Consider the following 23978-nt stretch of genomic DNA (forward strand, 5'->3'; position numbering starts at 1 on the left):
GTTACTTTGCTAAACAAAAAACAAAACAACCACAAAACAAACTCAGGATCAATTTTTTTTTATTTACGTTTGATACTTACCTATACATACAGATGGCTACATCACTTTAGGGTAGTTGGAATATGAACTTCATGTTAGTTAAATTGTTATTTCGTATAGACATTTCTGTCGTGGGAGTTTACCAGACGAAGGGCTATTTGTGGGGATTGACGAGTACAACGTAGCGGCTGCCGCGATGGACGTGAAGCATGCGTGTCGCTGCTGCCTGCGGTGTCCCCCGGACAAGGACCTGACGACGCCGTACATACATGTCGGTAAAACGGAAATATATGCCGACATGATCAAACAGTGCTTTGATATACATGTAAGTGTAAGTAAGATACTGGTGGTGGCTAAACCTACACCAACTTAATATTTGTGTAAATGAAATCATAGATGGTTTTATTTGAACTGTATACTTAAATTTATACTAGAAAATATAGTGTAAACTCCATATAACATCACTTGATAACGATTCACTCCCTATAACATTGACATTCAATTTTGTTGGCTATAGTTTAAATATATATATGACATTCAATTTTGTTGGATATAGTTTAAAACACTTTATAGTGTCAAAAACGTCTCCTTGAGAGTTGCTATAGTTTACCCTGTATGTCAATTTAACATGCAGCTGGCACTCGGTTCGGGCTTGTGCGGCATCTGCTCGGCGTGCGTGGGCCGCCTGCGAGATGCGAGCGACTTCAAGCTGCAAGTGCAAAACAGCCAGTTACTACTGCAGGAGACCCTGCTAGTTAAAGGTCAGGTTTTAGTGCACAGTTTTTGACTGAGAATCTGAATGCAGAATGAGAAGAGTCATAGAACATAAGGGAACCAATATTTTATATTTTCTTTCCATCCTGTTACCCCCTGCTGGGTTGTAGGGCTTGAAAATCTTATTGTTATTTGGCTTTGGATAGGTTGCTGTCAGGCTTCCTGAGGATATGCCCAATCCAATGCCATTTGCGTGGTTGGATCTCCTTGTGTACGGGTACTTGTCCGGAATGTCTGGTTATTCTCCATAAGTGAGCATTGGCATGCTGGGCTGATGACATCATTAAAGTAGTGGGACCCAAATGGAAATATTTAAAAATCTGGAAAAGGGTTCTGGTCCTATACCTCATAAAAGGGTTCTGGTGTAATGTTATAGTACCTGGGCGACCGAGCTTTGCTCGGTTATAACAATTTATTGTAATATGGTGGTCTATAGGTAATAATCTTAACTACATTTTTTTACTAAATTAAACTTGTCTAAAACAATTAAAATTATATATAAACTTGAACAAATAAAAACAAAACAAAAGTTATTCACCGGGCGAGATTCGAACCCGTAACACTCGTTTAGCAGTCCGCGTCTTATCCCGCTGGACCAGACGGACAGTGGCCGGCAACACGAAATTATCAACCATTATTTATTTATTTATTTCAAATAACAAATTGCACCTTACAGCTAATGCCAAAGCGGCACAAATTGGAATACATTAACAACATAAAGCATTAACATTATAAAGCAATAACACATGAGCAGCTAAGACACAGGAATTCATAACGGTATAGTACTCTCAGGCATCTCTCTTTCTAATATCCTCTTGCATTCCATTGCAACCATATTCTGCGTCGAAAGAAAAACGCATGAAAACTCGAAAACACGCGTTTTCCCAAACATAAGACTAATCTAGATAGATTGTATACCCCCAAAAACCCCCATATACCAAATTTCAGCGAAATCGTTAGAGCCGTTTCCGAGATCACAGAAATATATATATTTATATATATATACAAGAATTGCTCGCTTAAAGGTATAAGATTAGATTTGAATCCTAGATTATGTTGTGAACATTTTATATTTTTTCTTCTATTACCCAGAAATAAAAATGCTTTTTATTTTATTTATTATTTATGTATAACAACAATATAAGGTTCAATCTAACATCATATGATATCAATGGGCACCAAAGGGTTAAATTATCTTATACCTTTAAACAAGCAATTCTTGTATATATATATATATTTCCGGGATCTCGGAAACGGCTCTAACGATTTTGCTGAAATTTGCTATATGGGTGTTTTTGGGGGTAAACAATCGATCTAGATTAGTCTTATGTTTGGGAAAACGCGTGTTTTCGAGTTTTCATGCGTTTTTCTTTCGACGAAGAATATGGTCGCTAATTTCGTTTTGCCGGCCACTGTCCGTCTGGTCCAGCGGGTTAAGACGCGGACTGCTAAACGAGTGTTACGGGTTCGAATCTCGCCCGGTGACTAATTTTTGTTTTTTTTTATATGTTTAAGTTTATATATAATTTTTATTGTTTTTAGACAAGTTTAATTTAGTAAAAAAATTTAGTTAAGATTATCACCTATACACCACCATATTACAATAAATAGTTATAACCGAGCAAAGCTCGGTCGCCCAGGTACTGATATCCTTAATTGTAATTCTTTTCATCTTAATCTTTTACCAAAGTTGACTGTGTGTGATTAGTACCAATAAATCAATCTACATATTTATTTATTTTTCGGTAAAAGAGAATCTATACTTTTTTTTTCTATTTCTCAAGATGACACAAATATAAGTAGCAAGAGAGTAAAATAATTATAACTGATGATGTTGCATGTTGTTCAGAGGAGGCTGCGGTCAAGAGTGAGCTGGCTGATGATGCAGATGAAGACCTTGAGTCCGATGGGTTATGTAAGTACTTAAGTATTAAAAAAAATATTATGGGACATTATTACACAAATTGACTAATTCCCACATTAAGCTCAATAAGGCTTATGCTATTGATACTTAGGCAATAATATAATAGTATATAAATATTAATATATACTAGAAAACACCCATTCATAGATAAATATTCAAGTCCATCACGCAAATAAGTGCCTATACCAGGATTTTTTCTACCCACTATAATTCATTTTTTTTAGCATTAGAGAAAACTCCACAGAAGGCTTGCAGTTTTTATCAGGCTCTTTAATTGATAATAATAATAATAATAATAGAATTATCTAATGTAGCATGGTCAATGGTCAAATGATTTCTCGCAAGTCGACTAGGTGGGCTAGTCCTAGGTCAATACTTTACTTCAAAATTTTACTGCAAAAAGTGACCGATTTGGAACTACAAGCTTCCCTCTCTTCTGCGAAATTGCTTCTAAATTAAAATAACCGGCCAAGAGCATGTCGGGCCACGCTCAGTGTAGGGTTCCGTAGTTACTCTTCCGTCACAATAAGCTAAACTGGAGCTTAAAGTATAGTAAATTGTTAACCAAGGGATGACACGGTACCTTTCACCCGAGTTAAACAAATAGGCAAATTTGCATAATCAGTACCTAATTAAAGTAAGTCTTTTTACTATGAAGGGAAAACTTTTTGCTATAACTCAAAAACAGCTAAACTGATCATGTCCGCTATAGTTTTCATTTGATGTCTTTCTTAAGCTCTACTTCCACAATTTTTTTCATATTTTTTGGACCTATGGTTCATAAGTTAGAGGGGGGGGGGGACACATTTTTTTTTCTTTCGGAGCGATTATCTCCGAATATATTCACTTTATCAAAAAATGTTTGTTGAAGACCCCTATTAGTTTTGAAAAACCTTTCCAACAATACCCCACACAGTAGGGTTAAAGCGAAAAAAAAAAATCACCCCCACTTTACGTGTAGGGGAGGTACCCTAAAAAAATTAAATTTTTAGATTTTATTGTACGACTTTGTCGGCTTTATTGATTTATATATCCATGCCAAATTTCAGCTTTCTAGCACTAACGACCACGGAGCAAAGCCTCGGACAGACAGACAGACAGACAGACAGACAGACGGACATGGCGAAACTATAAGGGTTCCGTTTTATGCCATTTGGCTACGGAACCCTAAAAAACGAAGTATAGGCCTGACCAGTCATCAAAAATATTGTATATTCCTTTCTCTTTTGGCTGACCATCCATGTCGGTAGCCACTGCTATTTATATGCTTGGTTTTTTAATCCCGTTCCTTGGTATGATATTATTAGATATTTAATATTATAGTGTAGTAGTAAAGATTCGAGTATTACTATTCCAGAGTGCTTGGTGCTAGGTCTACTTGAATAAATAATATTTATTTTATAGAGATATTTATTGTAAAATTATAACAATCATAATACACTTTGAAACTGAAACTAAACTAAACCTATCTTAACCATAAATCTAAATTATATGTACCGATATCTCCTATGCCACTGCCATTTGGTAATGTGCCCATAAGACTGACCGCGTTTCCTGGCTGGATGGCAATTCCAATGCGCTGAGCAAAGAACGAGCCAGCCCCGTAGTCACCAGTGGAGCAGATCAAAAGATATCTTAATTTTTTAAAAGTTTTAAGGCCTCAGGCCCTTAAGGACCTAAGGTTTCTACGGCAAATGCCGCAAATACCTAGCGTAAATAACTTCGTAAAAACAAGATTGTAGTATGATTTATTCCACTTCCTCTTGAGTTACAAGAAGGTTGACAGTGTTCAAACATACATGTGACTGAAATGTCCTTGTATTTATATAATTGCATTTTTGTATCAGATGAAGTGCCCGTAACGTTGGAGTTGGGGATGCTGGGTGAAGATGAGACGGGAGGAGTGTTGGGTAAGTTCCTGAGGTGAGGGAAGAGAGTCTACAAGCCTTTTCGTCGCTTCTAAATCTTGTACTTGTTTTACATACTCTACTTAGAGAAGCAGATCAGAACAAAGTGATGCTCTCGTTTTCTTGTTTGACTGACCGAAATATGTACGTATACAAATCATCATCATATCAGCCCTTTATCGCCAACTGCTGAGCACAGGCCTCTCTTCTAGTACGCCACTTGTCCCGGTCCTGAGCTAATCTCATCCAGAAGTGACCCGCAATCTTCCGAATGTCATCGTCTCGCCCACCGAGGGTTCACGGTTCATGAGATACAGCCTGGTGACAGACGGACGGACAGCGGAGTCTTAGTAATAGGGTCCCGTTTTACCCCCTTTGCCTTACGCAGCTACGCTTATTTTTTAGCTCAGTGACAGATGTCAAACGCCGAAAATGGCGGACACAATTTGTTCTCGATAGCCTGTCTAGTACATATGTATATGCTAGCGCCCCGGACCTCCGAAACACTCTTCGGCCAGAAGCGCACTCGATGTAACATAAGATTTTAGCAAATATTTAATTTTTGGTACAAGCTTTTATCGCTGACTGTACTTTTCTTACTATAGGCAACTAATACTCATCGAAATAATTTTAAAATTCATAATAATATTGCATTGTCATCCGATTTATACATGCATGCAAAATTTCAGCTCAATCGGAAACCGGGAAGTCGATCAAATTTATCTTGCAAGATTTGATTACAGACCGACAGACAGACAGCGGGACAGGCGAAACTAAATAAAAGCTTGCAATAACCTATAAACGTGTGTATGGTTTCAGATGTAGACCCCCTAATCAAGTCAGAGGCGGGTGATGATGTGGCGATAGACTCAACGGGATCACGTGAGTTCACGGGTCACACCACAAGTGTTTACTCGAAAATATAAATACATTTATTATTAGAAGTGTTAGAACAAATTATAGTACATTGTGCAACGAGGGTAAGTGAAATTTCGGAACCGAGTTTGCAATATTCTTAACCCCCAAATTACGCACAAAGTTTTTTATTACACTTGCGAAGAAAAAACTAAATATTAAGCGAAATAATTCTTAAATACCACCGTATTTATGTCACCACATATCAAATATTTGTCCGCCATCTTGTAATTTCTTCATAGGTTAGGCATCGAAGGCACAGACCTATTCGGCATTCAGCCACGATAAAAATTATGTAAAAATATTTTAAACGGCTATTAAATTATAAACGTCAGTATTTTAAAAGTAAAACTCATTTACGCTACTTGGTTGTATATATATTGTATGAATTACTGACAGAATAAAAAAAAAACCGGCCAAGAGCATGTCGGGCCACGCTCAGTGTAGGGTTCCGTAGTTACTCTTCCGTCACAATAAGCTATACTGGAGCTTAAAGTATAGTAAATTGTTAACCAAGGGATGAAACGGTACCTTTCACGCGAGTTAAACAAATAGGCAAATTTGCATAATCAGTACCTAATTAAAGTAAGTCTTTTTACTATGAAGGGGAAACTTTTTGCGATAACTCAAAAACAGCTAAACTGATGATGTCCGCTATAGTTTTCATTTAATGTCTTTCTTAAGCTCTACTTCCACGATTTTTTTCATATTTTTTGGACCTATGGGGGGGACACAATTTTTTTTTCTTTCAGAGCGATTATCTCCGAATATATTCACTTTATCAAAAAATGTTTGTTGAAGACCCCTATTAGTTTTGAAAAACCTTTCCAACAATATCCCACACAGTAGGGTTGAAGCAAAAAAAAAATCACCCCCACTTTACGTGTAGGGGAGGTACCCTCAAAAAAATTAAATTTTTAGATTTTATTGTACGACTTTGTCGGCTTTATTGATTTATATATCCATGCCGAATTTCAGCTTTCTAATTCCTTTTTGTTCAAGTTTCAAGGAATAAGAAATTCTTATCAATTCTTTAGAGCCATATCATTTGTTTCATCCTTCCTTGTTAAGTCCTATACAGGGTGCTCGCGAGGAACCCATATAACTTTACCACCATGTTCTTGACCATCTTTAGAAAATAAAATGTCATATAAAGTAAACTGGATTCGGCTTAGTTTGCGAGTAATTAATATTTTTTATTTAAGAAAAAATCCAGTATAATGCACCTTTAGGATAGCGACGTTGCAAGACCGCATCACATTATCTGTCTGACGTAAATTGCAGAAGCTCGTTCCTGTCACTATCATCGACATGTGTCATTGAAAATAAATACGTAGAATCTTAAAATTGATTGATTGATTGAGGAGTAGCGCGTTGAGTGAGTGGTTCGTTTTTAGGTTATTCCCATAAATAAAACAACTTTCCTTATTTACTAATCAGGTGGTGGTATATTTACACAATACAGTAGGTTAATACTGTAGACGTTTGGATGGATGGGAATGAAAAGGAGAAGCCTCCAGATGAGGCCGGTGATAATGACATGAATTGGGAGACAACCTCACGTAAACGCAACTTGAATTTGTCACCGACCCAGCTGGAGCCTTCCCCAAAAAAAATTGTAATCGACCCGATAGAGACTAGCAAGCAGTTGGGCAATACAAATAATACAGTCGAACCTAATACTAGTAATGTGGCAGAGTTTAATAAAAATAATCCAGTTGAGGTAAATGAAAATAATACAGTCGAGTTCAACCCACATTTATACAAACACCCTAGTTTAGACAGCAAATACCGAGAGTACAATGCCGAAGATGATGGACCATTTATAGTTCATGTCTCTAGAGAGTCCGCTCCATCGTCCAATGCCTCTCTGAAACCCATCAATGTAGGCCTTTTGCTTACTCAAGGAAATGTAAACAACATCCAGAAGGAAGGTGGTATTAAGTCGGTAGGTCGCAACAGAGTAGCAGTTACTTTCTCCACAGCAGCTGATGCAAATAGCTTCTTAAAGCACCCACTACTTGACAAAAATAAGTTTACAGCTGATATCCCCTCATACCATGTATCGCGTATGGGAGTTGTTCGTGGAGTTCCTTCGGATTGGACTATGGAGGAATTAGTCAATGGTACGAATCTCAAAGAAGGCAAAGGGAAGATTCTTAAGGCTCGCCGTCTGCAACGGAAGGTGGCAAACAATGATGGCTCCTCATCCTGGGTGCCAACCCAATCAGTTGTAGTTACTTTCGAAGGGCAATCCTTACCGTCGAAAATCTTCGCCTATTACACCTCTCTAGTGGTAGAAGTATATCAACTGCCAGTAATTCAATGCAGGAAGTGCCTTAGGTTTGGTCATATTCAAACACAGTGCCGGTCTGATGCTAGATGTTATAAGTGTGCACAGAAACACCCCGGTGATGGATGCAATGTAGCCCCAGAACATGTGACATGTATCTTTTGTACAGGTAGGCATTTTGCTACAGATAAAGTATGCAATGAATATGGTAGACAAAAAGCCATTAAACTTGCCATGTCTGAGCAGAACATCTCATACGCAGAAGCAGCAGCACAGTTTTCAGCAGTTCGCAGACCATATTCAGATATAGCAAGAGTCATGTTTGAGCAGGTTACAGACTCTTCCCGATCTTCCCAGTCCCCATGCCACCCTAATACTTCCATGCCCACTCCTCCGCCCACCACTTCGTATCGTAAGACCGTATACCGAGCACCCCGGACGAGGGTCCCTCTGTCCCCGGGTTATGATAGAGAAGCTCACGACAATATCGTCCGAACCCCCCCACCTCAACTCCCCAATGGTCAGGCTCTGAATGGCTCTTCTTCTTACAATAGAATCACTCCCAATGAAGACCTAATGGAACTCTGTTTGAAATTTTTAACAAACATCATCGCTAAATGGAGCGATTTCCTACCGAACGACGTTGCACCCTTAATGGTTACACTCGCGGAGAGACTTACATTCCACAATGGCCCCCCCGGTCACATTTCTACAATGGAATAGTCGAAGTATCATACCAAAAAAACCTGACCTTATTCAGCTCATCAACGACCACGCCGTGTCTGTTGCGGCTATTTCGGAGACATGGTTGCGTCCCGGCGCTCTTTTTAGAGTCCCGGGCTTCTCATGTCTCCGGGAAGACCGTAGTGACGGACGCGCCGGATGCGCGTTATTGATCAAGCGCTGTTACCCTTTCTACCAAATTCCTATCCCCCCTCACTCGGATGGGATTAATGCCGTAGCTGCCAAGGTTATGGGCATTAATTTCATCTCTATATATATCCCCCATCCTGAAGAAGTTGATATAGATGAATTACAATCTATTCTCACATCTGTCCCACCTCCTCTTATAATTTTAGGAGACTTTAACTGTCACAATATCTCCTGGGGATCATACCATTCAGATTCGTTTTCGTCAGCCCTGCTGGATCTGTTCGATGACATCAATGTAGGAGTTATTAATGATGGAACTCCCACGCATCGGGTATACCCAGGCCAGAATCCCCAATCAGTTCTCGATTTATCTGTTTGTTCTCCTAGTTTATCTTCTTTATTATCCTGGAGGGTATTACGTCAGTCATTTGGCAGTGACCATTTCCCTATTATTATCACTAAGCCTTCATCTATTCTTCCATCTCCTTCCCCTGAACCGCTGCTGAAACACAAAATACAATCAGCAGACTGGCCCAATTATGCTTTTTATGTAGAGGAAAATATAAAAGAGTGGGACACGAGCGAAATTAGTCAAGACGAAAAATATTTAAAATTTAAAAATGTTTTATTAGAAGCTGCCGATAAGTTTATCCCAAAAAAGAGAGCTGTTAAACATAAAATTCCATCACCCCCGTGGTGGAACGCTGACTGCACAGCAGCCGTAAAAAAAAGAAATGCTGCGGAACAAGCTTTCAATGAGTCAGGAAATTTGGATGACTTTATTTCATTAAAAAAAATCTCGGCCCGTACAAAGCGTTTCCTAGCAAAGGCTAAGAAGAAGGGATGGAGGGGGTTTTGCGAGAGCTTATCTCCTAGAACCCCCTCAACACTTATATGGCGAAACGTAAAGAGGTTCAGGGGTTCATTTAATCCAGAGTCTAAGACTACCACGGATTCCCCCTGGCTATCAGAGTTCGCAGATAGACTTGCCCCTCCAACTGTCCCCGAAGCATCCTGCTTGTTACTTCCCCCGTTGCTATGCACCTCCAGCGACTTTGATAAGCCTTTCTCATACTCAGAGCTTAGTGTAGTGCTTAATGGACTAAGGAATACTACACCTGGAGAGGATGGCATACCATATTGTTTCTTGTCCAAGTTAAATACATCATCACAGGAATATCTACTTGGTATCCTAAACCATGCCTTTGACACGGGGGAGATCCCAGGAGACTGGAAGACCCAAGTAATTATTCCAATCCTAAAACCGTCTAAAAACCCAGACGAGGCTAGCTCATATCGGCCGATTGCTCTTTCTGCAACAATGGGAAAGATACTGGAGCACCTGGTTAAAAATAGACTGGAATGGTTTGCAGAAAATAAGGGCATTCTAGCTGACACTCAATTTGGTTTCCGAAAGGGCCGTAGTACAATGGACAGTTTAAACATTTTAGCAACTGATATCCGACTTACCTTTTCAAAAAACGAATATCTGCTAGGATGTTTTCTAGATATCTCTGCGGCTTACGACAATGTCCTTCTTCCGGTGCTCAGGGCAAAAATGCTACATCTGAGCATTCCCGCGAAGATTGTACATATTGTCACCAAGTTGTTTATGGGTAGGTCAATTAAAATTAGGAATGGTAATTCTTATCATCCACCTCGAACTTTGTGGCGGGGCCTCCCGCAAGGATCTGTACTCAGCCCTCTGCTTTACAGTATCTACACCTACGACTTGGAGCAATCTGTCTTATCCTTCTGTAATATCTTGCAGTATGCTGATGATCTGGTCTTATACACCTCAGCAAAGTCAATAGATAAAGCCGCTGCTAGTTTGAACACAGCTCTGGGTTACCTCAAAGATTGGCTTGATGAACATGGTCTTACTCTATCGCCAACGAAGAGTTGTGTAGTCACGTTCAGTCGCAGAAGAATCATGCCTGCTGCAGATGTCCGTTATGGCGGTGTTATGATTCCAAGTAAGGAGTCAGTAAAATTCCTAGGTGTCATTTTAGATCACAAAATGTCTGGCATTTCACATCACAAGTATATAATAGGTAAGTGTGAAAAAAATATCAATATTCTGCGAGCATTGTCAGGTGTATGGTGGGGCTCACATCCATATTGTCAGAAGCTACTGTACAATGCCATCATACGCAGTCATATAGACTATGGGTCATTTTTAATGGAACCTTGCAATAAGGATGGACTAGGTAAATTAGATCTCATACAAGCTAAATGTTTGAGGATCATACTCGGAGCTATGCATTCTTCTCCCAAGAACGCCATGCAGGTGGAAGGTGTTGAGCCTCCTTTGTCTCTCCGCAGACAATATCTTGCCGATAGATTTTTAATCAAAGCCAGTTCTTACTACAACCATTTGCTGCTTCCACGTTTGCGGTCACTTGCACTGGAACTCACTGAAAACCAATATTGGACACATAAAACTTCTCCTAAAATAATGATATCTTTTTCAAAATTAATTAATATTTACCCAAGTTTATATACATCCGGCACTAATCCTTTATTTGAGGCGGCATTTGAAACCCTAATATATACCCCTAAAGTTATATTAGACATAGGAATTTTCAAAAATGATCCTGCAGCAAACAACAAATTTAATAAATTTTTAGGTAAATGGCAAGATTATTTACCGGTTTATACTGACGCTTCAAAGGTAGATCCTGCAAGATGTGTGGGAGCAGCAGTGTGGATTCCTCGGTACAATATTGTCCTCTCATTTAGGTGTCCTCCTCAAGCGTCGATTTTCACAGGTGAAGCAGTTGCTATTCTTGAAGCTGCCAAATATGCAGAGACCCATAGTATTAAAAAAACTATTATCTTCTCTGATAGTAGAAGCTGCCTACAGGCTATTGTAGGCAACCAATTCAAACTGAAAGCCAAATTTCCTTTGATTTTAGAAATCAAAGCTGTACTGCGTAGGTGTGAATTAAGGGGCCTAAATATTGTTCTCGGATGGGTTCCAAGCCACTGTGGTATTAGCGGCAATGAGATGGCTGATACATGGGCAAAACGAGCTATTGACATTGGATTAATAAAAGAGGATATTTACAGTACAGACCTTCTGAGTGGTTCACTGTCGGATCTATTTAATACATGGCAGGAACAATGGGATACCTCGAGATTAGTGACAGGTAGACATTATGGCTGTATACAACCTCGTATATCTCGAAAACCGTGGTTCTATCGATTCCGTACGTCTCCGAAATGGGTAATATCCACCATCTGTCGTTTACGTTTGGGCAAAGTATGTACTCCGTTATTTCTGGCTATGATAGGTGTTCGTGCGAACTCATTGTGTGATTGTGGGCTTGATGAGGGCAACTTGGACCACATCTTCTTTGCATGCTCAAAGTGTAGCTACTCACTGTACGATGTATTGCCCGATAATGTTCCACGACCTATATGCTTCAGCTCGCTACTTTGTTACATGGATTCGATTCTAACTTCTATCCTAATTAAATATTTACAAGCAAATAACATTAAACTATAAATAAAGTATTATCTTTTCAGACCTAATTATATATCTTTAATTTTATACATACTCTACATTATACATTTATATGGTTTTCTTCTCTCCCACTTCCTTCATGTTGGCACTATTAACGTTCTGTCATCCGCTTCCCGCTTATTTGCTAACAATTGTATACGTCATGTGTTCGTTTGTGATGTCCATAACAGTTATTTGTTTTTTAGGTTCTCCCTACCACATCCTTCCACAAGCTCAAAATATTACCGAACATTCTCCTCTCGTGTGAAAGTCAACACCGACATTGGCGAATTCACCCTGTGCAAATTGGCAGGGAGTAAAAGCCAGAAGAAGAAAAAAAAAAAAAAAAAAAAAAATCTTAAAATTCTATCACTTAATCCAAAGTATGATCAATGATCATTGCTTTTGTTAAGTCCACGACTAAAACAATGGTATTAGTGAAGTATTGATAAACAAAATTACTTAACGCCCAAGAATTGATAAATTTAACCGTCTTAGTTTTATTTTGAAGTGACACGTATTTATTCATAAGAATGCATATTTCTTAATGATCGATTGATTTCTTATGATGGCAGAACAACGAAGCTAAGTTTTTGCTACTTCGGGTAAAAATTGGACACCTATTCAGTTTAAATCGTGAAAACTACACATGAAACTAAATAAACAGTTCGAAGTGTTTTTATTACCTATACCATTATTGTTTGATTGTATTAAAGAAATAAAGTAACACAAATTTTAATAAGATTATTTATTTATTACCCTACAAACAAAAAAGTATGATCACTGTCAGGAATTGCAATAGGTACCCTTCTCATTCTACCAGCTTGTTCGTCTACGTGCACTTCGTAGAATCCGTGAATCCGTAACCACTCAACTAGATACTGCTTCAGTATTAGTACTCGCAGTATTTTCTATTACAGCATCCTTAATACGTTTTTCACTGAGCAGCACTAAAAAACCAATTTACTCTCCTTTCCACTGATTAAAAAGTCTGCCGTCTAAGTTAAACCGCACGATTTGTCCAATTATTAGGAAAATTATTATTCGTCGCACTGTTTAAATAAATGTTATAAACGTGAGACATCATATTGATATTAGAATCAATACCAACAATGTCACCCATCGTTCATGTGACTGATGTCATTATTTAAAGTACTTATAAAACACACTCGAAGGAAATTTCCAAGTGGCCAGTATGTATCATAATCCATGAAGATTGATAAAATATTACTAAAATTATTTACGTATCGACAATAATAGACTGGTAATAATTTTAATGCGTACTTAAAACATTTATTTTCACAGTGCGATATTTTTAACTTTTGGATCCATGCAATAGGTACTTAGTTCTAGTGATATGTATCTACTGACAACACTGCCAGATATTGACTTACAGATTGAAAATATGTTTACACTTTTGAACCTAAATACAAAGAAATAAGGTGAAAAATTGTAAACATATTTTTGACGTCGACTGTACAACTACGATTTAAATCGCCGGTGGTTGATCATAATATTCATAATTATCATAATCCTGCGGGCGGAAATACTAGTGTGTGGCAAGCCTTAAATAAGTAAATCATACATAGGTAAAGAGATCCGATTGCACATTATGTACATTCTGGTTTGAAATAATTTGTTTGACAAGAAATGTCTATGTGACTTACTTGCCATTCTAGTGAAAAGAGATAGAGACAATAACAAACGTTGCCAGCTCGTCCTAAGGCATTGTGTTACTGGTGAACCAAAAATAATTTATTTAATTTGTATGAAAAGTTAAAAAAGTTAAAAATCTAATTTCGACCTATGTTTATATAATGTTTTTTAATTATTACGACCTCAGCTATATGCTGGTAAAGTTATATGGGTTCCTCGCGAGCACCCTGTATATCCTTCATGGCCTGAGAGGTCATCTCATTTTTTTTTTTTGTATCCAGTGATGGCGGAGCCGGCGCCCGCTAGTTCTCGCACCCTTGAAGGAAGCACGCCGATGCACAATGGAGAAAAACTATACGCCTGTGAACACTGTGGCAAACATTACAGAAACAAGTTTATTTTGAGGAAACACATACAACACACTCATTTATCGTCCGAAAAACATCAGAGACATACTAGCGAGAAGCTGCATAAGTGTAGCCATTGCGATTACAACTCGATTCGAAAATCAAACTTACTTGCTCACGAGAGGAGACACACCGGGGACAAACCATACACATGTAGTTACTGCGATTTCAAATGCAGTCATAAATCGACCATACGAAAACACCTAATGACCCATACAAATGAACCGAAGAAATTTAAATGTAGCGATTGTAATTACGAGTGTAGCCAGAAAGGCCACCTACAAAGGCATCAGATGATACACACTGGTGAAAAACCTTTTTCATGTAGCCACTGTGATTTCAAATGCAGCGATAAGTCGAGTTTAAAAAAACACCAAATGATACATACTGGGGCGAAGCCATTTAAATGTAGCCATTGTGGCTACGAGTGTAGGCAGAAATCAAACCTACACAGACATCAGTTGAAACATGTTGAGAAGCCTTTTTAATGTAGTTACTGTGATTGCAAATGCAATATGTACAAACAAAATAATAAATAACGTATATAGTTATTGTGACAAGTGGCTCTCTATCGTTTCCCATAAGTTTTAAGTCATAATGTATTGTTTGTCCGCATTTTCGTTAGCCATAATTTGGTTTTTCTCAGTAACGCGTAACTTTTTAGGATTGCCATAAAACAAACCTAACCTATCTATAGGATAACCTAAGTAAATTCCTGAAAAGTTAACGGTTTCAGAGTTATGACTAATGATTATATGACTATCATTACATTATGACTTTCCGGTGACGAGAACTCAGTCGATACACACCGGTGAAAAACCTTATTCATGTTGCTACTGTTATTATAAATTTAGAAAAAAAAAACACACCAGATGATATATATTCAAGCGTAGCCACAACTACATGTTTACCAGAGAAGACACCCTCGTCGAGGAGGATATACCTACTGTAAATGCACTGCAATTCCGGAAGTCGATATAAAAATGCTTTACTCTGAAAATGTGTGACAGACTGCGACATTCTCTGAAGCTGACACGGACGCAGAGTAGTAGCAACCCAAGACAAGACTTCCTGTCTAACCGCGTAGTGAAAGTGTGGAACAGTTTGCCCGAATCCGTAATCAGTGCACCTACAGCTAACTCATTAAAAAACAGACTCGACAAACATGTTATATATGGAGTGTGGAATTAAAAGGAGTGAAATCTCTTATGGTAGAACTGTTGCAAAAGTATAAATAATTGTTCAAAATCTCTCCAGAGTAGCGCTAGAGTAGCTTAGAACCTAGGAGTTATTGACGGAGTGTAGTGCGCTGTCTATGATTTTGGTTTTTTCAAGTATTCTAGGTATTGTAGCGCCACCTCTTTAAGGTTTTATGACACTTTTTGGTACGTGTAGATTTCATTCCTTACCTCCACCTTCCATAATTTTATAAATGGACAAAAGACAAACGCAGGTCATTGATGTGCACGAATCAGCTGCCAGTGCATTCATATATAATAATAAATATGATGCGCTAGGTAACTATGACCACAAGTATGGTGTGGGCTAAGTATTGTGGTTCCTTTGCACGCGCGTGTAATATATGTTGCACGTGTCCCCGGGGTGTCGCGCAGGACGAGCGAGTGGCGTTTAAGGATTTTGGAGTTGACTATGTTTTTATTCAAGTCAAATATATTGTGTAATATAAATACGGTGTTGTTTCATTGTATGTTATTTATTACATTAATTCCTTATCGCCGCCGGAGAGGGAGCGAACTCAAGCGAGCGTTTTAAAGTTAATCCCAAATTAAAGTTTTTATAAATTTTAAATTTTGTTTACAATTAATATTGCCAATATTCACTTGCGAGAACTCTCGATAATATAAATGCTAGATAGATCTTGAATAGGCAGGTGGACCCGCCTATTTATCAACAAACACATGATTATAGTAAACACCCCTATAATGGAACAGGCACCAGTAATGGTATGGTATAGACAAATCCTGTAAAGTATTTACCATCAGTTTTTAAACGCTGGCAACATTTTACCATAAACAAAAACCAAAGAACTTATCAAGTAAAATTTTACGTTGATATTTGTTGATTTGAAAACGAATGGCGCCATGCATCCCATGACTGGAGCAAAAAACCACTGTTTTAATTGGTCAATTAATATTGAACCCAACTGCAGTAGCTTTTATGAAATACATAGAAAACAAAGAACGAATTGAACATTCAACTTTTAAAGCGTAAAGCGGTAGAAATTGTACAGGTGTCGGTGGAATATGAAAAATACTCCAAATTTTCTCTTAAATATCCCATGATTTGTGCCGTTAACTTATATATAATTTAAGCTTTGCACATTTCTGCAGTTTTGACGTTATCATTTGAAACTCGAGCAATAAACGATGGTCCCCTGGGAGTTTTAGGGTCCAGACCTCCAGACATATGCCTGATAATATTCTAGAAGCTTATGTCAGCAATCCGGAAATGGACTAAGACTGTAGAGACTTATATATTAAGTTCAATAAATTTTGAATTATTTTCAATAGGGAATATTACGCGAACCTCTGCGTAGGGGGCGCCACTACCACAATCCATCAAAATCTATCGCTGGTCTACCGCGAAACAAGAAAATCCAAATTTCGTTATCTAACCTCTCTATCACTCTTGCACATTCGAGCGATAAAGACGCAGATAAATTGACCTCATGTTTATATATTTACAAATTGCTATAAAACTGTAAAATAATTGAAAGTGGGTTATTGTTGTTATAAAAAGTGTGCAGAAAGTGATAGGTTGCACTAGAGCATTTTACTTTCCAAGTACGATTTTTTTTACGGTAAGCAATTGAAATTTGCTTTTAAATGGACTTGTTATACAAATTCCATTCTGATATTTAACGGTTCCATAAATAACGGTTTCTTTACTTAAATGGTTAATTGAAAATACCCTCAAGAAATGCTATTAAATGATAAATTATAGTTACAATGTTTAAAAAAAACACGTATTTACTTTACTCGTATTCGAAATGAAAAGTAGATTGTTTAACTCAGGTGAAAGGTATCATTTCAGCATCGTACTAAATGAGTGCCTTTCATCCCATTAACTTTAACAATCTACTATTATCTGCTTTCGAAAGATACAATTTAAAACTTGATTGAAACTGAATTCTTATTAATATGGAAGGTAAAGTTAAGAATAGAATCTCCATATACCAAAAAAACCATCCGTCCGCCAAAAAAACCTTAAATAGGTGGCGCTACAATACCTAGAATACTTGAGAAAAAAATCTGATCATAGACAGCGCACTTTACACCGTCAATAACGTCTGGGTTCTTAGCTACTCTAGCGCTACTCTGGAGAGATTTGGAGCTATTATTTATAGCTGACAGCTGGACACTTGCAATAGTTCTGCCTATGGAGATTCTATTCCTTGCCTCTACCTTCCATAGGTATAGTTATGATAATGACATTGACAGTTGAATTATGGAATAAATGATAAATGCGCCATCTGTCATGTCACATCCAAACTGCTACACCACTGACCTGCACTATCGTGTAATGAGTTTGCGTGAAACGAAACGCGAACTTGACAGGGTTAGATATATAATTGACAGATGACAGATGCACTGTGTGACTGTGACACAAGAACACTCCCGTATTCCGTTCATGGGTGTGCTTTTACAAATCTAATATTCCATCCAATTTTCGTAACAGTGAATAGTGAATTAAACCAAGGAAACCTCAACATCGTGAATGAAAACGTCCTTTAAACTGCTCAAGAAATCAATTACTTCAATCGTTAACACCAGTTCACTCGGTAAGTGTTTTTCGAAATTAATTTGTAATAACTGTAAGAGTATGTTTTGAGGAATGGAATGCAGTTTACACGTAATAAGTAAAAAGACAGAACTAATTGGCTCAGTTGTGTTTATATTGAAGAAGATTTTGTAGATAAGATTGTGGTTATAGACCGAAATAGATTCAAGTTTATACCTTGACCTAGCTACCAACATTGGTATTCCGACTGCGGTACTGCGCAGACCGACTTTATTCGAAATTCGAAATATACAACATTCGAACGCGATTGTTTTAAATCAAAGTTCAGTGAATAGTTTTTGTGCCAGATACTATGATTATGTGCTAAATTATGTGGGTGTTAAAAAAAGAGTGTTAAATGCAATTAAAATGTGATTTCTCTCTTTCTTAGAGAATTTCGTGAGTTGATAACATATTGAGGCTGAATATTTTAAAACATCAAATGTTAACATATTTTACACTAGCAGATTTCCCTCCTGTATCAAGGTTATTCTAATTTTAACCAAGTGACCTGCTTTGCAAGAGTCAAAACATATGAATATACATATCTGTTTACTACCAGGTTTAATTATATAACTTTTAACTTTAAAGAGAGGGGTGTTAAAATTTTGTCTCCCAAAGTGATGAACCAATAACTGTGATAATGATGGTATCCTGTTGTCCCTAAGGACATAGGGCTCTCAGAAGGGGTTTCCATTGTTTTAACTACTGTAGACAATTTTAAATAAATAGCTAGATTTAAATGTGTCTACATGGTGGATATGTGTCAGGGTATTTAATTTTACCACCCTTGTACTTTTCACTATTATTTATTTGAATAAAATCTTGTATTCTAAATTTGAAATTCTTCCTGGTATTTAAATAAGCTGATATGTGGTTTACTCCCATAATTGTGGTGACTATGGGGTAATATGGTTGGAAGGTGGAAGCACAGACCTTTTACTATAACAATTTGAAGTCCCATTTTTCAGTTTTTCACTTATATCTTGGAAACGTTGCATTTTATCAACATGACTACTTGTACAAAATGATAGCTGATTAAATTTGCTACAAGTTTAATTAAGTCAAGTTTTTCTTTCATTATTTATAAGTGGCCATGTCCCTAAGACACATTCTTTCTGAGATATATTTGAAAAATAGGAACTTCAAACCTCCTCCCCTCGGCTCAAGGGCTACGGCCTGGGACTTTTAATATGTTCACTTTTTAACTAGTTTAAACAAAGTTACAAAATTAAAAATTGTGTTCCAAGCATTTCCCTATACCACTTTTTTGAGCATTCATTATTAGCCATTTATAAAGAGATTGAAGTGTGATAATGTACACCATGTATAAGGATATAGAATGATCATTTGTACCCCAATTTTAGTGCCGGATTATCGAGATTTCACTGTAATGTTCTAATATGGACTTCATCTGATGATGTAATCGGAATGTAACAGATGAAGTAACACACATTTATAAAAAAACATACCAATCAAATTGATAACCTCCTCCTTTTGAAATCTTGAAGTTGGTTAAAAACACAAAATTTATGAAAAAGTACATAATTAATGAATATGGCATTTTTTTTAAAAGAAACACTCATTTACTGGCCAAGGTTAGATTACGAGCATCACATTGTATTGTATTCACCGCCTCACAGCCATAGAGTTCAATTAAGGTCCAAAAACTTGAAATAAGTATGTTGAACATGAATTTTCAAGTTTCTAAGTGTTACTGATAAAAAATATTTAAAAAATGACAGGGAGGGGTAATTTTAAAGACTTGAAAAGTTAACTTTTGAGCGTATAAAGCGTGCAATCCATGCAAGAGTACCAGGCTCGCATAAGTGACCAAGAGCTCACGTGAATGATGGCAGTGCGCGGTATGGCGTCGTTCGCGGCGCAGGCGGCACTGCGCTCGCGCTGGTCCAGCCTCATCGAGTCCACCAGCGTCGACGTGCCCGGGGAGGTCACGGACGGCGTCCGCTCCGTCGTCGGATGGCTTAAACAGGCGTGTTCTTATATATATACTTTCTATGTTTCATTTTCTTGACACATTTAGACTTTTTGCAGCACAGAATGTTCATGTAATATTGGACTTAAGTGCCTGGATGCTTTACGTCGTCGTTTTTTTGTAACTAGAACTTGAAATCTCACATTTTGTACACATACTTAGTGATTGAAACGGATCTAGCGATATTAATTCATTATTTTTACCCCGGCGTTTCAGCTGGGTTGCATCAGCAACATGTCAATGGAGATTTGAGTAAAAAACGGTGTGTCGGATTAGGTAAAAATGATGAACATTAGCGTTAGCTCGATATAAATTACTAAATACTAGGACTTGAACCAGTTGTTCAGTACCTTCTAAAGACGCCTGTATGGTTGGTCCATAAATATGTTTTTTTTTACTTCAGCACTCTTATTTGTCTATTAAATGACTGCCATCGAAATCAACTTCTTAAAGAAGCGCGGCGCGGAGCCTCTGTCTGTAGAATCCTAAAAGCAATGCTCTGAGGAATATTATACAAATGTTGTAGTTTTAGAAACACAATCAAACACTTAAATTAAAAACTTATAAAAAAAAATTACAAGTCGAGATCGCTTGGTAGGGTGCCCAGAAGGCTGAATGCATTGCCCCTCTGTATAGCAATGCTTGTCCGCTGGGCGAAATACAGCGCGACGACCGCGGCGACACGCGCTAGGCCCCCACGGCCCTAGGGTTTCAAACCCAAACGCCGCAAATATGTAACTACTGCCGAGGTTGACATACTTGCGACGCTTGAGGCTTCTGGCCGAGGATGCGGCCGCACCAACGTCAACTTTGGTGCGTGGAATATGGGACGGTGCTAGGATATCTACGCAAGTAGCATCCCAGACAAGGGGCCGTCCCATACTCCAAGGCACCAACGTCATTCCGTCGGGCCTCTTGCCATCATCCCTGACCAGGCCGTTGGGCTCGAGGACCACTGGTACTGAGAAAGGCACCTTCATTTCGTTTTGTGACTTCGGTCCTTGAATTTTAAGAACCCTTATTATGTACCTGTTGCATAAATACTACAACATACATATTTGGAACTATTTTTATACTATAGGAAATATTCACAGCCTTGGGCGACGAGCTTCTGTAACTCAGTTGGTTAATGTCGATCATAAGCTTAAATGGTCGAGCTTTGAGACGGTAAATTTTTACCCTCTTCGTGTTATTTGAGGCGACAGGCACGAGGCCCCGCGGACTGCGAGGCCGTAGGCGGTGGCCCACGTAGCCCACGCCTAACGCCGTCTCTGGATAATGGGATAGCAAATGTATATAGACAAAATTGTATTGTATTTTAAGATAATAACTAAGACTTGTTTCCGGTCTGGATCTATATATATCAGATCATTAGACCACGTGAGGAACGGCGTGCGTATGTCGGGTCGGTTTACGACAGTTAATAGGCAGTTCGGTGTCCCGACAACTCGCAGATATATGAGCCAGGGCTACCACATGCGAGTAGGTAATTTTGCTTACAAGCGTTTTTTTAAAGGGTAAATTCCTAGACTAGTCAGTAGTGACCCTGCATACAAAGCAGGAGATCCCGGGTTCGAACCCTGGTAAGGGCATTTATTTGTCTTTATCACAAATATTTGTTCCTGAGGCGTGTGTATGTCGGGTTAGGAATTTTACGATGGTTAATAGGCAGTTCGGGGTCCCGACAGCACGCAGATATATGAGTCAGGGTTGCCAAAAGCGTGTGTGTAGATCATTTTCTTTAGAAAAAAATCAATAATATAATTTATTTCACGAAAATGATACATACATACTTGTACTTGATACATGATACAATAGAAATAAATCAGTGATCTCCAGACAATAGCTCTAGCTTCCTAAGGCCCAGCCATACAAATTTAAAATCCAAAATTTGCTACTGAAATTTGAACCTATAGTGCAGGCAATACAGTTGATTTTATTTTGTTTGAAAATTTTACGAAACAAAACAAATGCAACTCTCAATTGAATATGATATAAATTTCATCGAACTGAATGCTTATCCACCTACCTACCTATACCTATAGGACTTCCTATAGGCAGGACTTTGGGCCTTACGCGGCTAGACAAAGCCTGTATATCGTGGAAATCTACATCTCAAAGAAATATCGAAATGTTACCGCTTAATTATAACAAGCATTTATCTACCCAAAATGTATTTTAGAACCTTTATGTTTGATTACTTCAGAATTATTTATCAAATATGATCACGCGCCATATTGCGGAATTTCATTGGAACTAAACTAATTTTTTACAAGCTTTTATTTACTTTCACCTGACCGTTGTCTGTTTGTAATCAAATCTTGCAAGTTAAATTTGATCCACTTCCCGGTTTCCGATTGAGCTGAAAATTTGCATACATATGTATTAAGTTGGGTGACAATGCAATATTATGGTACCATCGAGCTGATCTGATGATGGAGACAAGAGGTGGACATAGGAACTCTGTGATAAAACAACGCAACCTAATTGTGTTTGGGGTTTTTAGAATTTGCTCGATGAATATTAGTTGCCTGTGGAAAGAAAAGTACAGTCAGCGATAAAAGCTTGTACCAAAAAGAAAATTTTGCCAAAAACTTATTCATACTAAACTGAACTGTCATTCTATACATGAGAATAACAGCGCCATTTTGACAATGATCATATATTTCTGGACGGGCTTTATAATTACTAGAAGCGTAAGATTTCGGTCGCGTAGTAATCGTTTAAAAATTCCATCATCGCCTCCTTATGTATGTATGTATGTCACTATAAAACAGACAAAACAAAAAAAGTTATGTACAAAGGCAAACTTATCCTTAAAAGGGATCTCTTCCAGCTAACCTTATTAATTAAGCTATTATTATTAACCTTACCTTAATTCTTGAATGTTTACCTCCCGATTTAGCTGGAATTTGGTTCGAGGAAAATGTAGGATAGTTTTTATCAATCGTTATTAACATAATCTGAAGCAGAGGAAGCCGCGGGAAGAAGCTAGTGTTTTTATATATTTATATAAAGCTTTTTTTTACCGGCCTAAAGGCCGTGTTACGGTCCTGTGTGTAATAATATCGTATCAATTAACTTAAAAAATATTATTTTACACATTATACATTTAAAATATTTAATCACAGAAGACTAACTATTTTATGAAAAAAAAAGCGGCCAAGTGCGAGTCGGACTCGCGCATGAAGGGTTCCGTACAATTTAAGACGTATTAAAAAAAAATCTTCTTACTAGATCTTGTTCAACATTTTACCACTTTGGACACACATTTTACCACTTTGGAAGTGTTTTATTCAGTTTAGAAAAAAATGATATTAGGAACCTAACTATCATTTTTGAAGACCTATCCATACATACCTTACACGTATGTTTGATGAAAAAATTTTTTTTTAAATTTTATGACGTATTAAAAAAAAAACTACTCACTAGATCTCGTTCAAAACAATTTTCGGTGGAAGTTTGCATGGTAATGTATATCATATATTTTTTTTAGATTTTTCATTCTGTTATTTTAGAAGTTACAGGGGGGGGGACACACTTTTTTTCACTTTGGAAGGTTCTCTCGCGCAAACTATTCAGTTTAGAAAAAAATGATATTAGAAACATTAATATCATTTTTGAAGACCTATCCATAGATACCCCACACGTATGGGTATGATGAAAAAATTTTTTTTTTTTTAATTTCATGACGTATTAAAAAAAAACTACTTACTAGATCTCGTTCAAACCAATTTTCGGTGGAAGTTTACATGGCAATGTATATCATATATTTTTTTTAGATTTTTCATTCTGTTATTTTAGAAGTTACAGGGGGGGGGGGACACACATTTTACCACTTTGGAAGTGTCTCTCGCGCAAACTATTCATTTTAGAAAAAAATGA

At 37.6% G+C, this 23978-nt stretch overlaps 2 protein-coding genes across 6 annotated transcripts in view; both read left to right on the plus strand.

Moving 5' to 3' along the window:
• The first annotated feature begins 26 nt into the window (after nucleotides 1-26).
• On the plus strand, nucleotides 27-15986 carry LOC133530000 (zinc finger protein 782-like). 2 transcript variants are annotated; one of them, XM_061867794.1, is made up of 6 exons: nucleotides 27-370; nucleotides 674-800; nucleotides 2663-2728; nucleotides 4585-4647; nucleotides 5464-5526; nucleotides 14171-15986. In XM_061867794.1, the coding sequence occupies exons 1-6, from the start codon at nucleotides 236-238 to the stop codon at nucleotides 14782-14784; spliced, it is 1068 nt and encodes a 355-aa protein (XP_061723778.1). In that variant the 5' UTR covers nucleotides 27-235; the 3' UTR covers nucleotides 14785-15986. The 2 variants fall into 2 exon arrangements, with proteins under 2 accessions (XP_061723778.1, XP_061723779.1); XM_061867795.1 differs by having other exon boundaries at nucleotides 27-364.
• Nucleotides 15987-16789: 803 nt separating this feature from the next.
• LOC133530471 (snake venom 5'-nucleotidase) overlaps nucleotides 16790-23978 on the plus strand; it is a 52834-nt gene continuing 45645 nt past the window's right edge. The window contains exons 1-2 of one of the 4 annotated variants that reach the window (XM_061868389.1): nucleotides 16790-18098; nucleotides 19957-20090. In XM_061868389.1, the coding sequence (XP_061724373.1) occupies nucleotides 18035-18098; nucleotides 19957-20090 (198 nt within the window). In that variant the 5' untranslated portion in view covers nucleotides 16790-18034. Of the gene's footprint in view, nucleotides 18099-18122; nucleotides 18497-19842; nucleotides 20091-23978 lie in introns of those variants that run through there. The other 3 variants (XM_061868390.1, XM_061868391.1, XM_061868392.1) reach the window with 3 other exon arrangements.

Source organism: Cydia pomonella, chromosome 22, assembly GCF_033807575.1.
Source record: "Cydia pomonella isolate Wapato2018A chromosome 22, ilCydPomo1, whole genome shotgun sequence".
Classification (NCBI taxonomy): Eukaryota; Metazoa; Arthropoda; class Insecta; order Lepidoptera; family Tortricidae; genus Cydia; species Cydia pomonella.

Excerpts from the sequence above, each read along its gene's own strand:
- LOC133530000 (XM_061867794.1), top strand. The coding sequence starts at position 236 with ATGGACGTGAAGCATGCGTGTCGCTGCTGCCTGCGGTGTCCCCCGGAC. Across the intron at positions 371-673 it reads GCTTTGATATACATGTAAGT|CTGGCACTCGGTTCGGGCTT; the intron begins GTAAGTAAGATA and ends TTTAACATGCAG. Across the intron at positions 2,729-4,584 it reads CCTTGAGTCCGATGGGTTAT|ATGAAGTGCCCGTAACGTTG; the intron begins GTAAGTACTTAA and ends TTTTTGTATCAG.